The sequence below is a fragment of the Dipodomys merriami genome, unplaced genomic scaffold (assembly GCF_024711535.1).
Source record: "Dipodomys merriami isolate MVZ:Mamm:240054 unplaced genomic scaffold, mDipMer1.0.p SCAF_11, whole genome shotgun sequence".
Taxonomy (NCBI): Eukaryota; Metazoa; Chordata; class Mammalia; order Rodentia; family Heteromyidae; genus Dipodomys; species Dipodomys merriami.
Window position 1 is genome coordinate 28,335,424 of NW_027202382.1, and position 15,843 is coordinate 28,351,266.

Sequence of the window (15,843 nt, forward strand, 5' to 3'; positions counted from 1 at the left end):
CTGAGGCCCTGGGTTCGATTCCTCAGTACCACATAAGCAAAAAGAAAAAAGCCGGAAGTGGCACTGTGGCTCAAGTGGTAGAGCACTAGCCTTGAGCTGAAGAGCTGAGGGACAGCGCCCAGGCCCAGAGTTCAGGCACCACGACCAAACCCAAAAAACAATAAGCAAACAAAAGACAGAAGAAGACCTGTGACTCAAGTGTTAAAGCACTAGTCATGAGCAACAAAGCCCAGGGACTGTGCTCAGGCCCTGAGTTCAAACCCCAGTCCTGGGGCTTGAACAAACAAACAAACAAAAAAATGAAAACCTAGAATTATAAAATTGATATAAAATTTCTTCACCACAAATCTGACAACTAAAGGATAATGGATCATTTACAGGAATATCCGAAGAACAATTAGGCCATTATCATTATAGATCCAACCAAACTATACTTCACAGAACAGTAGCAGAAAATCATTTTCAGATATTTGAGTTGTTCAAAATATTCCTGTGTGTGGATTTTCTGGAAGAAAAGAAAAAACAACCTCAAAATCAGTTCCAGAAAATAAATTAAGCTATGGGCTAGTGTCTCAGGCCTGTAACCCTAGCATCCATCTGAGGATGGCAGTTCAAAGCCAGCCCAGGCAGGAAAGTCCATGAGACTCATCCCCATAAACCACTCAGAAAATTCACTGTGGCTCAAGTGGTGGAGTGCTAGACTTGAGTACAAAGAGCCCCAGATCCTGAGTTCAAGCCCCAGGACCGGCAAAAAAGAAAAAAAAAAAAGGAGAGAGGCAAGCACTAACCTCACAAAGTGACACAGTACAAGAAGGCCAAGGATTCTCTGTATGCCCAGGGACAGCATGGTTATCACAGGAACAGAGAGGCTATGGTGTCAGACTACGCCAATGTTCCACCAGAAAAAACATTCAACTATCAAGAAGATGGTGCTGAGACTTGAATGTGTGGAGCCCAACTGCAGATCAAAGGGAATGCTTGCTATAAAGAGGTACAAGCATTACGAACTGGATGGAGACAAGAAGAAAAGGGAACAAGTTCCAGTTCTAAGTTCCAACTTTTGCTATACAGTGTAATCATGAGATCTAAATTGCAACTTTTAGGGCTGGGAAGGTGGCTCAGTGGTAGAGTGCCTGCCTTGCATGCCTGAGGTCCTGGGTTCGATTCCTCAACACCACATAAGCAAAAAGAAAAAAACCGGAAGTGGTGCTGTGGCTCAAGTGGTAGAGCGCTAGCCTTGAGCTGAAGAGCTGAGGGACAGCACCCAAGCCCAGAGTTCAGGCCCCATGACCGGACCCAAAAATAAATAAATAAATTGCAACTTTTGTTTTTGTTTTTTTTTTTATTTTTTGGTTGTTTTTTTTTTTTGGGGGGGGGGGGTCTGGTCATGGGGCCTGAACTCTGGCCTGGGCTCTGTCCCTCAGCTCTTCAGCTCAAGGCTAGCGCTCTACCACTTGAGCCACAGCGCCATTTCCAGCTTTTTTCCTTTTGCTTATGTGGTGCTGAGGAATCAAACCCAGGGCCTCATGCATGCAAGGCGAGTGCTCTACCACTGAGCCACCTTCCCAGCCCCTAAATTGCAACTTTTGTTATGAGGACAAAATTCCAAGGTCTAAGCTCCAACTTCTGCAGTTATGAAGACAATAAAATCACAGGGTCAATTTCTTATTTAAAAAAAAAAGATAATGTGATAGGATAGGAAATACTTTACCTCTAAAGAGATAACATTAGGACCTGAAGGCTAAGTTAACTATGTTTAGGACCAGAGAATATTTCAGTCAAATGAAATAGACACAAACAAATGCTGGCAAGGACATGAGGAAAAACAAACCCTTACATAGTGTTCCTGGGAATGAAATTATGTCAGCCACTATGGAAATCAGTATGAAGGTTCCTCAGAAGACTAAAACTAGAATTACCATCAGGCCTAGCTCTAGTATTGCTGGGTATCTATCTGTGGAAATCAAAGTCAGCATACATACAACAGAGGTATCTGTACACCGATGTTCACTATAGCACAAGTCACAATAGCCAAGTTATGGAATCAGCCTAAGTGCCCATCAATAGATGAATAAATAAAATGTGGCATAAATTTACAGTGGTGTATTATTCAGCTATAAAGAAGAGCTAAATTATGTCATTTGCAGATAACTGGGAGGAACTGCAGATTACTGTATCAAGTGAAATAAGCTAGACTCAGATAGACAAGAATCACATGTTTGCCCTCAGTTGCAGAATCTAAATTCTAAAGTGATATGTAAGCAGAAGAAAGACCGTTAGGAAAGAGGGAGAGACTGGGGAGAAGGGGAGTGAGATGAGTAGGTAATGGGGCTGAATATAATCAACATGCATTAGTTGTAGGTATGAAGGTCACAGTGAACCTCACTGTGTTGGACCCCTCCATCTAGCTGCCTTCCATTTCCCTTTAATGGTATCCTAATACACCTTTGCTTCTTCTATTTTCCTTCTCGGTAAGTTCTTTTACCAGCCCCTAGCTCCAACTATCCTTGATAAAATGGTGACCCACACAGAGAGATGTGGAGGAATGCCTTCCTTTTCATACCAGGACCTTCGGTAGCACTTGCACTTGGGATAAATGTGAGTTTCTGGCCAGGGCAACTCCCTGGTAGGTTCCAAAGGCCTCTTTCGCCAGTGTCTGGAGCCCATCACCCTTAAGGGTGAACGACCTGAGACTTATGTAGACTCTTTGGTGAGAAGATCTACTTTCCCTGAAATCTGGAGGTCTCTGGCCTTGGCATCTCTCTGGTAAAATCCCTAAAAATGAGGAAGAAAGAGGTCTACCTGCCTGCAGACCACACGAGTGAAAAGTGTCTGTCTTCTTCATCTCAAGCACCCACTTCCAATATACATGGGGATTTTGACTCTCTCCTCTGCCCTGCAGAAAGATCATTTCTGCCCTGTGGAAGAAGTCTTGGTGCCATTGGCCATGAAGTTACAGATGATGCTACACATGGGTTCCATCCTCTGTGACCCTCTAATATCTTTCAGTCCTCTGTACCAGCTATTATTCAATTTTACTCCAATAGTCAGTTAGACTCAGTCATATCTCAGTGGACTTTCCCATAAACCTCTGTCAAAACAATAAATAGCTGGGTGCTGATAGCTCACGCCTGTAATCCTAGCTACTCAGGAGACTGAGTCTGAGGATTGCAGTTCAAAGCCAGCCCAGGCAGAAAAATTTCATGAGACCCTTATCTCCAATTAACTACAAAAAGCTAGAAGTGGAACTGTAGCTCAAGCGGTAGAGAGCTAGCTTTGAGCAAAAGAGCTCAGGTACAATGCCCAGACCTTAAGTTCAAGCCCCAGTACACACACACACACACACACACACACACACACACACACACACACACACACACACACACACACACACAAATAAATAAATAAATAAATAGATGACAAGGATACCTCTACAACCCTATCCAGCTAAAGCAATTGCAATAAGATGAGACATTTGCTCCACTAAACCTAATTCATTTGAAAGCAAAGAAATTATGGATTCAATTTTCATCTGTGCAATTTGGGGGATATGGATTAGATCCATTACCTGCCTGCCAAAGGAGCTTCCAAGAGACTCAATGTTGCTCAGAGAGCAAACACCACTGTTCTTTTGTGTAACTACGGTGAACATGTTCACTGAGAGATCATTTAACACAGCCAGGTGGTTGATAATGTCAGCCAAAAGAGGTCAATTCTGTTGGAGAAGACTCCAGAATTTCCCTCTTGGAAAGACATGAACAAATCTATTCCCTTCAGGTGAGGTGAGTGCAAGTGGCTCATTCTTGGGGTGACTGGAATGACCAAGTACACTCAGTTTTGTTTTATTTTTGTTATTGATGGTTGTTTTTAATTGGTTGACATGGAGTTTCAAAAACATTTTTTCCCCCAGTATGGCCTTGAACCATAAGCCTCCCAATCTCCCATGGGCCTCTTAACCTACACATCTTGAGTAGCTAGGATTATAAGCTTGAGCTAGCATGCCCAGATAATAAATACTACTTTGAAATGATAACAACCCTGAGAATAGAAAACAGACATCACTAAATTTATAAGTATAAATAGGAAGAAAGACATAACTTCCACATTTGTACCCAGCAGAGATAACTCATACCTACCAAACACTAAGCAGAAACTAGCTGAGAAAATAACCTCAAAAAAATAATATCAGCCTGGTACTGAGGAAGCCTAGGAAACCTGCTCAGTAATTAAAAATCCTCCTGGACACAACGCCATCTATTTGATAAAGACTTATACTATCTTATCTATTCCCCACAGAAAACCATGCAAGGCAGATGTGTTTTTGTCTCAAGGAGTTGACAGGAAAATAGAGGCCCTCAGTACTTAACGCACGTTTAACAGTCATACTTCCAGTAACAGCTGGAGGCAACAGTCAGACTGTGGTTTGTGAGAACCCCAGGTCAAGTCCACTCAGTCTTGGTAGCCTCACAATGAAGAGATCCTCTCCAATCCCTGAGTAAGACTGGCCATATAGGTTAGCTAATCATTCTAGAAGTCTCTATGGCAAGCCTCCAATCTTGTCTCTGAATGTGTTCCCAGAGCAAGAAAATTGCTAGACGTAGACTACCCATTCCCCATAACTGTGTGATACCCCCTCCCCCAGATCTTCTTGATACTAGTGTGTACAGTCCTGTGGTGTAAGAGTAGACCTGGGTCTCTTGCCAGGGTATGACCCTGCCACGGGCATTCTTACCATACTAGGGCACCTAGGAAATAGGCAGTTCCTACTAAGAAACATGCAGCAGTCAAACCAACAGATCTTAAAAAGTAATAAACACAGACTCCTACATGATACCTTCCTGCAGCTCTTACTGTCACAAGGAGATAAACACTTTAAAAGTCTGTATGCAAAGGAAAGGGAAAATATGCAGCACAAATTTGCATAGCATATGCACAGAGGTGTTCATTAGAGGGCATGTTTCTCAGGCTAATTGTATTATTAAATAAGCACATTGGAATCTGCATCCAGAATTCAGTTGACTAATTAGGAGCATGGCTGGGGACTTTTCTTACTCTCCCACTGTCTGTGATTTTTATCGGAAATCATCCATTTCAAAATAGGTCTCCCTAGGGAGCAAGAGGGAGTATTGTGACTGTTCTAAGGCCCAAATGTATAATGGAAAATTAATTTTAGATCTTGAGGTAGGGTTTTCATTCTACCCAAGACAATATTCTAGAAGGAAATCTGTGTGATGAAAGGAACAGGCAATGAATACACCTAATCAACAGCTGACTGTTGTATCATGAATGTCACCCACATTGAATGACTGTTTATTATAAATCTCAGCACAATATCAGGGATTGATAACAGAAAGGACTTCCTGACATAAGGCAATTCATCTAAGACTGGTAGAGATCGATAGACAATAAGCTTTGACAGAAAAGAAAATGACAGACAGTGCCCATAAATTGTGGCCAATATTTCGCCAACTGCCAGGGGAATAATAGACCTAGACCACTTATTGATTCTGACCTCCCCCAAAACTCCCAGAAAAACAAACAAATACTAGGGACAAAGCTCCACAAAAGAACAGACATACTAAGCCTGTAATAGACATGAGGGAGAAAACTGAAGACAATCACAGTTTTCATTTTTATCTAGAAATAGTAGAAATATCTCAATCAGGCCTGAGAATCAAAAGCTTATGTATCACCTGGAAATCAGTGAAATGTGGGGAGTTATGGAGCCCACGGGTCCAGGCGTATTAAACGCTGAAGTCTATTCTATCCATCTATCTGAACCACATAACTCAACACAATACTTACACTTTATTCTCCCTCCCACTACATGGTAGGATTTTGTAGGCCATGCCTATATCTTATAAGGTATATATGTGGGTGTGGGGGGGAAGAGGAAGGACTGGGGCTTAAACTCAGGGCCACTCATACTCACATGGCTTTTTTACTCAAGGCTTGTTGCTCTACCACTTGAATCACAATTCTACTTCCAGCTTTTTGGTGATTAATTGGAGACAAGAGTCTCAGGGCCTTTCTAGTCTAGGCCACTACAAACTGTGATCCTTAAACTAGGTGCTGGTGGCCTATAATCCTAGCTACTCAGGAGGCTGAGATCTGAGGTTAGAGGTTTGAAGCCAGCCGAGGCAGACAAGTCTGTGAGACTCAGAAAAAGCCATAAGTACACTGCGACTCAAGTGGTTGAGTGCTAGCCTTGAGCAAAAGGAGCCCAGGAACAGCACCCAGGGCCAGAGTTCAAGTCCCAGGACTGCATAAACAACCAACCAAACAACAACAACAAATCCTGCAATCTCAGATCTCAGTCTCCTGGGTAGTCAAGATTACAGGCATGAGCCAACAGCACCCACCAATATATTCTATTTTTTAAAATATGCCCTTTAGTCATGTGAGTTACAAACATTATTGTGATCATTGACTCTGACTTTGAGCCCTAGCACCACCAATATACGTGTGTGTGTGTGTGTGTGTGTGTGTGTGTGTCTGTGTGTGTCTGTGTGTCTGTGTGTGTATTAAACAGGGAGGCATTTGAATTTCTTTTTTTTTTGGGGGGGGGGGTCCATCCGGTCGTGGGACCTGAACTCTGGGCCTGGGTGCTGTCCCTCAGCTCTTCAGCTCAAGGCTAGCGCTCTACCACTTGAGCCACAGCATCACTTCTGGCTTTTTTCTTTTTGCTTATGTGGTGCTGAGGAATCGAACCCAGGGCCTCAGGCATGCAAGGCAAGCACTCTACCACTGAGCCACCTTCCCAGCCCCAGGCATTTCAATTTCAAGTAGAGAAAAGTTCTATGTGGAGAATGCACTGCGGAAGGAAAGAACTGACGTGGATTCAAATAAGGACTGGTCAGGATCAGACATACCGATGGCCAGAATTCTAGCCTAACAAGGTCCTATTTAGCAAATCCTATCTGGAAGATAAATGTTTCCAGAACCCCCCAATTGGTCTGCCAACATGGTACCCTCTCCTCACTGGACTCTCCTACAGTGGGCAAAACTCCTCTGTGCTCAAAGGAAGGGCACACATGCCATGTCTTTCATGTTACCACACCATCCCTTTCCACACCCTTTGTTGCCAGTCCTGGGCTTGAACTCAGGGCCTGGGTGAAGTTCTTGAGCTTTTTCTCAAGGCTAGAATTCTACCAGTTGGGCCACAGCTTCACTTCCAGCTTTTTTGGTGGTTAATTGGAAGGAAGCCTGACCAGACTGGCTTCCAACTGCGATTCTCAGGTGTCAGCCTTCCCAGTAGCTAGGATTACTAAGTGTGAGCCACAATGCCCAGCCCTTCCATGCTTTTCACATTCTTCCCACACAACACTCAAGATCTCATCTTTAATACAAATGGACAGTAGTGAACTTAGACCTATTTCAGACTCTAGGCTGTCTTATCAGTGTCTTTGGTAGACCTGGACTCCAGATTTGTTAACAACAATATAGTTCACATGGTTCCCTCCCCTTGCTCAGAGCTTGTGAAATTCCACCATGTAAATTCTTGATGCTGCCACTATCAGCCTGCATCTCTGCTGAAAAATTCTTTTTAAATAATAACAAGAATAGACTAATAGGAAATACCAGTTAGAGATTGCTAAATTTTCCAGAGATTTCATAGAAATGCATACTGGCATGTCAATAGTTTCTACCTAAATCCTTTCCCAAGAACTCCTGCCATCTGAAGCTTTCAGGCCTCACTTCCAGCTACTATCTCTGAGGTCCAGTGGGCTGGGGGCTTCAGGTTACAGCCTCCTCCCCCTTACCCCCACTTCTGCGCAGGGACAGGGAAAAGCCCAACACCACCATCCACCATCCACTTGTGGTACCTGATCGTATGGGAGAAGCGCAAGTTTGGACAAAAAAAAGCTGCCCCCATGAGGCGTGTCCCACAGCGCCCCGTGCACAAGCACCCGCTCTTCGGCAGAAACCAAGCTCATATTTTGCTGGTATGTGCAGTGGGATCCCCAATTCCTGTGGCTTCAGAAGACTGAGCTAAAAATACCATGTGTGCTGGCACATGGCCCAGACTCTGGAGTGTGAAGAAGACTAAAGGAGAAGTCAGAAGAGGGGGTGTTTTCTGAGAGAAACAGACACAGCGGTGAGAAGCAGTGGCCATGCGCTGACGGGGCTGGGGCGGGGTGGAAGCATCAGAAGGAACAGTCATTGCAGGAAGAAGGAAGCAGCCAGGGTCTCTGCCATAACAGTTCTTTGGGGAGAAGAAACAAGCCTTCACCTCTAAATTCTTTCTGAATCCTCGCTCTAGTCTACGGCCATACCACCCTGAACGCGCCCTATCTCGTCTGAATCCTCACTCTAGCTGACTACTTGTTTTCCCATGGAGTTCACTCTATAAATCCTTAGATGCTTCTTACATGTGCATGATGCTGCGTTTTCCTTTTCTAAATTAACATGTAACCTTCCCTATTTATGGGGCATCTGCTAATGGGGCATGATGACATCAGGGAACATGGCAAGCCATCTCCTTGACCGTTATCCTTTCTTTGTGGTGGAAATTTTGAATTCTTCTCTTCCAGTTCTTCGTTAAATATATGAAAAACTGTTGTAAAGTATAGTCACCCTATATTACTGGAGAACACTTGTTAGGCTCCAGTGAGCATGATTCTATTTTCTACTTTGGTGAGATCAACTTTTTTAAAATCCCATATATAACTAAGAACATGCAGTGCTTATCTGTGACTGGCTCATTTTATTTAATTTATTCCACTCAGGTTGCTGCAAATAACAGAATAACATTCTTTTATGCCTCAATAATATTCGTGTGTATGTGTGTGTGTTAGTGCCACTTTTCATAAGCTGATGGCATTGGCTACCAATTGTGAAAACACAATCTGATATCTCCTTGATAGCTCCTTGATACACTAATTTATAGCCTTTGGATAGTCACCAGTAGATTAGCTGGATCATACAATAGTTCTGTTTTAGGAATTTTATTGTTGCTGTTTGTTTTGGCAGTAAAAGAAAAGGGAAAGGAAAGGAAGAGAAGATGTAAGAAAAGAAAGCAACAGAGAAAGAAAAATGAGACTTTTATAAATCTAGAATAAAAGATGGAAGCATCACTATACACAGATGGCAGGGTCTTCTTAGTCCTGAAAATGCCAAGAGAACCAACCGAAAACCTATTTGAAAAATATAGGGATGTATGGAATTTATTTAACACATTTATTCCACAAAGTGAAATTCAGAGAAAAATAAGAAAACAATGTCAACAACTGGAAGCTGGTACCATTTGAAACCTCACCTTGGCAATGTAATTGGGGAACCTCCCACGTGCCCAGGGCTGTGCAGCTTGAAACTGTATATTCTGGGACACTGAAAAATCCTTCTTTGCATCCATAATGAACCTGACTGCCCAGTGTAGATGTGTAGTTTCCTATGACAAAGCCACCCGGGATCTCCAGGGCTGGGCCACAGTCTATTTCTGAAAATAAATACATGTTGAATTCATTACTCCATGAAGATAAATGTTCAAAGTTCACAATCTCTCCCTACCTCTAACCCATTTCCCTTGTATACCTCAAATCCTATTTTATATATATTTAAGTTAATTATGTGATTTCTACTCACATTTCCTATGATTATCTTTATGTGGTCTTTTGCACTTTCATAGATAATAGCATGCAGGAAACTTAAAAAAAATAAAACAGACTTCTTCATGTAAGTCTTTTGTCTTTTATCATGTAAATTAAAGTGAAATCTCTGACTGCTGGGCTGTGATGTGAAAATGTATTTGATGTAATTAGAAAGTATGTTTATTGCAACAAGTCTGGGACTTATTTATTTTTAATCCTAGGATGTATTGTTAGGATATTTTCAAATAAAAACTATCTCAAGCCGGGCACTAGTGGCTCATGTCTATTTTCTTAGCTACTCAAGAGGCTGAGATCTGAGGATAGCAGTTCAAAGTCAGCCAGAACAGGAAAAACCCTGAGACTCTTGTTTTTGTTTTTTGTTGTTGTTGTTGTTGTTGTTGTTTTGTTTTTTTTACCGGTCGTGGGGCCTGAACTCTGGGCCTGGGCACTGTCCCTCAGTTCTTCAGCTCAAGGATAGTGCTCTACCACTTGAGCCACAGCGCCACTTCCAACTTTTTCTGCTTATATGGTGCTGAGGAATTGAACCCAGGGCCTCATGCATGCAAGGCAAGCACTCTACCACTGAGCCACTTTCCCAGCCCCCCCTGAGACTCTTATCTCCAATTAACTACCAGAAAATCAGAAAGGGTGCTGCGGCTCAACGTGATAGAGTGAAGAAAAAAAGCTCAGGAACAGCACCCAGGCTCTGAGTTCAAGCCCTACAACTGACAAAAGAAAAAAAAAACTCAATTAACAACAACAAGAAAAAGAGTAATAATAGAGCTTCACTAATTCATACTAACTACATACACTTTTAGTTTAAAAAAGTAAAAGTTTAGCCGGGCGCTGGTGGCTCACGCCTGTAATCCTAGCTACTCAGGAGGCTGAGATCTGAGGATCGCGGTTCAAAGCCAGCCCGGGCAGGAGAGACCGTGAGACTCCTATCTCCAATAAACCACCAGAAAACCGGAAGTGGCGCTGTAGCTCAAGTGGTAGAGCACTCGCCTTGAGCTGAAGAGCTGAGGGACAGCGCCCAGGCCCAGAGTTCAAGCCCCACGACCGACAAAAAAAAAAAAAAGTACAAGTTTGAACTGTAAAATACATTGAGACACATGGGGCTTTATAGATTTCAGGGGCATTTTGGGGATGTTCAATTCTTACCAATCAGCTGTGTAAATCAGCTAACATAGTGGCCCAAACCAAGATATCTATTAACCACTGGAGTTTATTGATCCCTGAAGTTTGCTAATTTTCACTTGTTAACATGACCCCCTTCTATCTTCATTAGGCCATTGTTTGTTTCATACAAAGATAATCACCACTCTCATCCCCAGCACAGAACTCTAGACATCAGTGTGGAAAAGTCCCCTGCACAGAATCTCACCACAAGAAGCCACATTCATAGGCCAGCACCCACCTGTACACCGGGTACCATCTCTGCTCGGGTGGAAAGGCACAGGTCCATTTGTTGGCAAGTATCCATCGACACAGTAGCACTCGAAGTTTCCAGGAGTATTGACACACCGTCCTCCATTCCCGCACACACCAGACACCACACACTCATCTATGTCTGGAGACCAAAACAAAACGGAGACATGTTCTCACATTCTCAACGTACTCTTAGCCTTGAGTGCATTTGTTTGCAATGGTATCATGAATTTTATCTTACTCCCTGAAGGTTCTTTTTATATATCCTTCACATTATAGGCGTTGAACACATAGGCAGTACCCAATAAATTCTTGTCAATATCTTCTGGGAATTTGTACAAGCCAAAACCAGATGAGTGCCGGTGGCTCACACCTGTAATCCTACTATTCAGAAGGCTGAGATCTGGAGATCATGGTTCAAAGCCAGCCTACACAGAAAAGACAGTGAGATTCTTCAATTAACAAGCAAAAAGCTGAAAGGAGAGCTGTGGCTCAAGTGGTACAGAGCTAGCCTCAAGTTAAAAACAAAAACAAGAGCTCAAGGCCCTGAGGTCAAGTCCCAGGACTGGCACCAACAAAAAACAAAAAAAACAAATAAATAAAACCTCAGTGGTAGAGGGCTTGCCTACCATGCACAAGGCCCTGGAGTTGATCTCTCTCTCTCTCTCTCTCTCTCTCTCTCTCTCTCTCTCTCTCTCTCTCTCTCCCCTCTCCCTCTCCCTCTCTCTCTCTCTCCCTCTCTCTCTCTCTCTCTCCCCCTCACACACACACACACAATTAAATTACATAGTAATTTAAATTATGATAGTTACAACCCCAGAATATCTAAAATAGAACTACAACATAAAACAATTTAAACCAGAATGAAAAATTCTAAGGGGTTGGTGGGTACAGGATAGCTCAGCAGTAGAGTGCTTGCCTAGCATGTACAAGGACCAATCTTGAGCACCAGCCCCCCCACCCCCCTAAAAAAAATACTAGGAACTGACAAACAGCTTTCCAGCTCAGGGGCATGGGATAGTGTTACAGGTTGTAAGAAGGAAATTAAGCCAAGCACTGGAGGCTCACACCTATAATCCTATCTATTCAGGAGGCTGAAATCTGAGGATCCTGGTTCAAAGCTAGCCTAATCAGGAAAGCCTACGAGATTCTTATCTCTGATTAACCAGCCAAACACCTGATTTGTGATTCAAGTGGTAGAGTACCAGCCTTGAGTGAAAAATCAAAAAAGAACAAGCCAAACAAGTGCATGGAAGCCCCAGTACCCACACAAAAACAAAAAGAAAAACAAAAATAAAAACACCCTCAGTCTAATACAAAGGACTTGGATCTCATAATCTCATTGATAAGAAGCCTACAGAAGAGCCAACCCCTCCAGGAAAGAAAGTGGATGCAAAGCTGCTTAAACCTGAGAGAGAGGGGGAGAGGAAAGACATAGGTATGGGGTGTTTTTCTTAGGGGATGAAAGCTTCTGAAAGTAGTACTGATGTTTGTAGAGTTCTGTGAATATACACACACTAAATGTAGCACTGAAATGGGCACATTTTAGGGAATGTGAGTTAACGCCTAAATGAAGCTGTTGTTTAAATGGAGGAGCCTGGGGCTCAGTGAAAGAGTGATTGCCAACATGAATAAGGACTGGGTTTGATTCTCAGCACCCACAAAAATATACATAAGTGGGGACAGGAGGGAAAAACTGGGAGAGAGGGAGGGAAGACGTGACATTGTCCAAAAAGAAATGTACTTAGTCCTGACTTATATAACTGTAATCCCTCTGTATATCACTTTTATACTAACTCTCTCTCTATATATATGTATATAGTTTATGTATATATATATATATATGTATATATATATATGTATATGTATATATGAAGAGAAATGAAAGGTATTCTGGATCTCTTTAAGTAAGAAAAAAATCACCCTTCTGAGGAAAGGAATAGTAGCCCTGTCTGAAACACTACAACCCATACAGTACTGGAATAATGCTTGTAGAGTTCTAAGAAAGGGGGAACAAAACATCATGCTTTTAAGGAAAGAAATGACATGTTAGGATAGAAGTTTAAGAATTACACCACTGATTATTTCTTTTCTGAAAAAAAAAAAACGAACCAGTAATATATATGTATGTGTGTGCAGGAAACAAAGATACCACAAAACTGGGCACTGGTGGGCCATGTCTATAATCCTAGTTACTCAGGAGGCTGAGATATGAGAATTATAGTTCAAAGCCAGCTCAGGCAGGAAAGTCCATGAGACTCTTACCTCCAATTTAACCACCAAAAACCAGAAGTAGAGGTGTGGCTCAAATAGTAGAGTGCTAGCCTTGAGTGACAAAGCTCAGGGACAATGTCCAGGCCCTGAGTTCAGGCCCATACAGAACAAGGAGCTATAAAACCAATACAACAGAGCTAAACAGCTGTTGATAACATACCTCCAGAGTTTTAGGTAATTGTTATGAAAAGATTCTTAAAATATAAGTAACACAAAACAGAATCAATATCAGTCTGGCACAAATATTATAGATAACACTGGAGAAGTCTTTACCGATCGGAGGTTTGGCTCATCCTTCTACTTTAGTCAGATGTTGCTTTTTATTCAGTTGGGAACTTGTCCTCACTGTAGCTCCACTGTAAAGTTAATCAGCAAGTTTTCTGCATCTTTACACAATAAAGTTATTCAACAGAGCAGGACCAGCGATACAGTCTATCAATCTGCCTCAAAAATCTCAAAACGATACTGAGTAAGAAAATAATTAAGGACTTTTCTATGGGCTTCTAAAAATAAACAGTCCATGTATTTGGGGGAGGGGAGGAGTGAGGAAGTAAAACATGGCAGAGTGTGGAAAAGACTTGGGCCTCTGGCTAGTGGCCCAGTCATTAATCACATAGCTTTGTGGACAGTCACTCAGCATTCCCAGAGCAATCAAAGTCATAATCATAATGAACAGCAATAATTTCTGCATGTCATCATCTGCATGTCTGGTACTGTTCTGAACACTTCAGAATCTATTAAATATTATTTTCATCTCATTCAATCTTCACAATAACCCCAGGAGGTCCATATTATTATCACTCCCATTCTGAGGTACCTAAACCAGAGTGGCTAAGTAATTGGTCCAAAGGTAATTATACACACAGCTAAGAGCTGAGGCTACAGGATTCAAAGCTAGTATGTACCTTAACATCCATGTTCTTAACCACTATACCACTACATTTCAATTGTGTGAGCATGCCCACCAATGATTATGGCAAAATTGACAGGAAATGTGACCATCTTAGCTATTTCAAAGTGTGCAAATATGCCTTCTGCATTTTGTCTTCCATTCTCTTAGGTAGATGCTCAGAAGGAGAATTGCGAGATCACATGGTCATTGTGTGTGTGTGTGTGTGTGTGTGTGTGTGTGTGCGCGCGCGCGCGCACGCCTTCCTGGGGCTTGAACTCAGGGCCTAGGCTCGTCTCTGAGCATTTTTTTTCTTGTCTCAAGGCTAGTGCTCTACCACTTGAGCCACAGGTCCATTTCCAGCGTTTTGGTGGTTAACTGGAGGTAAGAGTCTCACAGACTTTCCTGCCTGATCTGTCTTTGAACCATGATCCTCAGCCTCCTGAGTAGCGAGGATTACAGGTGTGAGCCACTGGTAGCCAGCCATTTCACTTTTATGCTTTGAGGAAACTATCATTCTGTTTTCCATCATGGATCTAATACATCATCTTCTACCAAGAGCAAACAAAGGCTCTGATTCCTCCACACCTCCAGACCTTGGTTAACACGTGTTACTTTATGGTTTGTTGACAACAGCTGGCCCAAGGGATCTGGGGTACATGTCCCCAGCAGCCTGACGCCAGAGGGGTCCTCCTTGCCTCTCATTCTCTATGCAGGATTATTTCATTTTGATCACTGCTAGGAAACCTAACAAGATGCTCTGACTTGAACCCAGGACCCCACTCTTCCATATTTAGCCCTTCAAATTAATGTAAGTGTAGGAGTCAAACAGACTCAGGTTAACCAACTGACATCACTAACTGCACTTAATCCTGAATCTAAACCTCCGATGTAAAAGAAAGTGTTTTTGTGGGGATTAAATAAGACACGGGTGGAAAGTACTTAGCCGAGTATATGAAGCCAATATAATTGCGGATAATAAGGCCCCAGTAAAGACTAGCTATTACTTGGATGAATCCTGTCTACAGACTCAATTCTTCCTGACTCATAGTGGCTCATACATATTTCTTCCTTACTTAGCATGAACAGTGCAATGTGTGTGCAGTATACAAATGTACACATGTGTACACATTTAGATGCTATTTGGCTGGACTATTGGATTTGAATGCTATAAAACGCTTTTTTTTTTTTTTAAGTCGGTCATGGGGCTTGAACTCTGGGCCTGAGCACTGTCCTTCAGCTCTTCAGCTCAAGGCAAGTGCTCTACCATTTGAGCCACTGGGCCACTTCCAGTTTTCTGGTGGTTTATTGGAGATAGAGTTTCACAGCTTTTCCTGCCCGGGCTGGCTTTGAACCCAGATCCTCATATCTTAGCCTCCTGAGTAGCCTGGATTACAGGTGTGAGCCACCAGCGCCCAGCATAAACGGCATTTTTTTTCCTGGTCATGGGGCTTGAACTCAGGGCCTGAGCCCTATCCCTGAGCTTTACTGCTCACAGCTAGTGCTCTACCACTTGAGCCACAACACATTTTCAGTTTGCTGGTAGTTTATTGGAGACAAGAGTCTCACAGACTTTCCTGTCTGGGCTGGCTTATCCTTGAACTCCAATTCTCAGAACTCAACCCCTATGTAGCTAGGGTTATAGTTATGAGCCACCAGCAC

General features: G+C 42.6%; 1 protein-coding gene across 9 annotated transcripts in view; it reads right to left on the reverse strand.

Annotated features, from left to right (window-relative positions):
• Positions 1-15,843, reverse strand: part of Susd1 (sushi domain containing 1) — a 144,243-nt gene that overhangs the window by 108,220 nt on the left and 20,180 nt on the right. For all 9 annotated transcript variants that reach the window (XR_011369726.1, XR_011369725.1, XM_070011680.1 and 6 more), the window contains exons 4-5: positions 11,008-11,160; positions 9,260-9,439 (exon numbers count right to left, since the gene is read on the reverse strand). Coding sequence is in view for 7 of the 9 variants with exons in the window: in XM_070011680.1 (XP_069867781.1) it covers positions 9,260-9,439; positions 11,008-11,160 (333 nt within the window). In the remaining 2 variants the exon portion in view is untranslated. The remainder of the gene's footprint in view (positions 1-9,259; positions 9,440-11,007; positions 11,161-15,843) is intronic.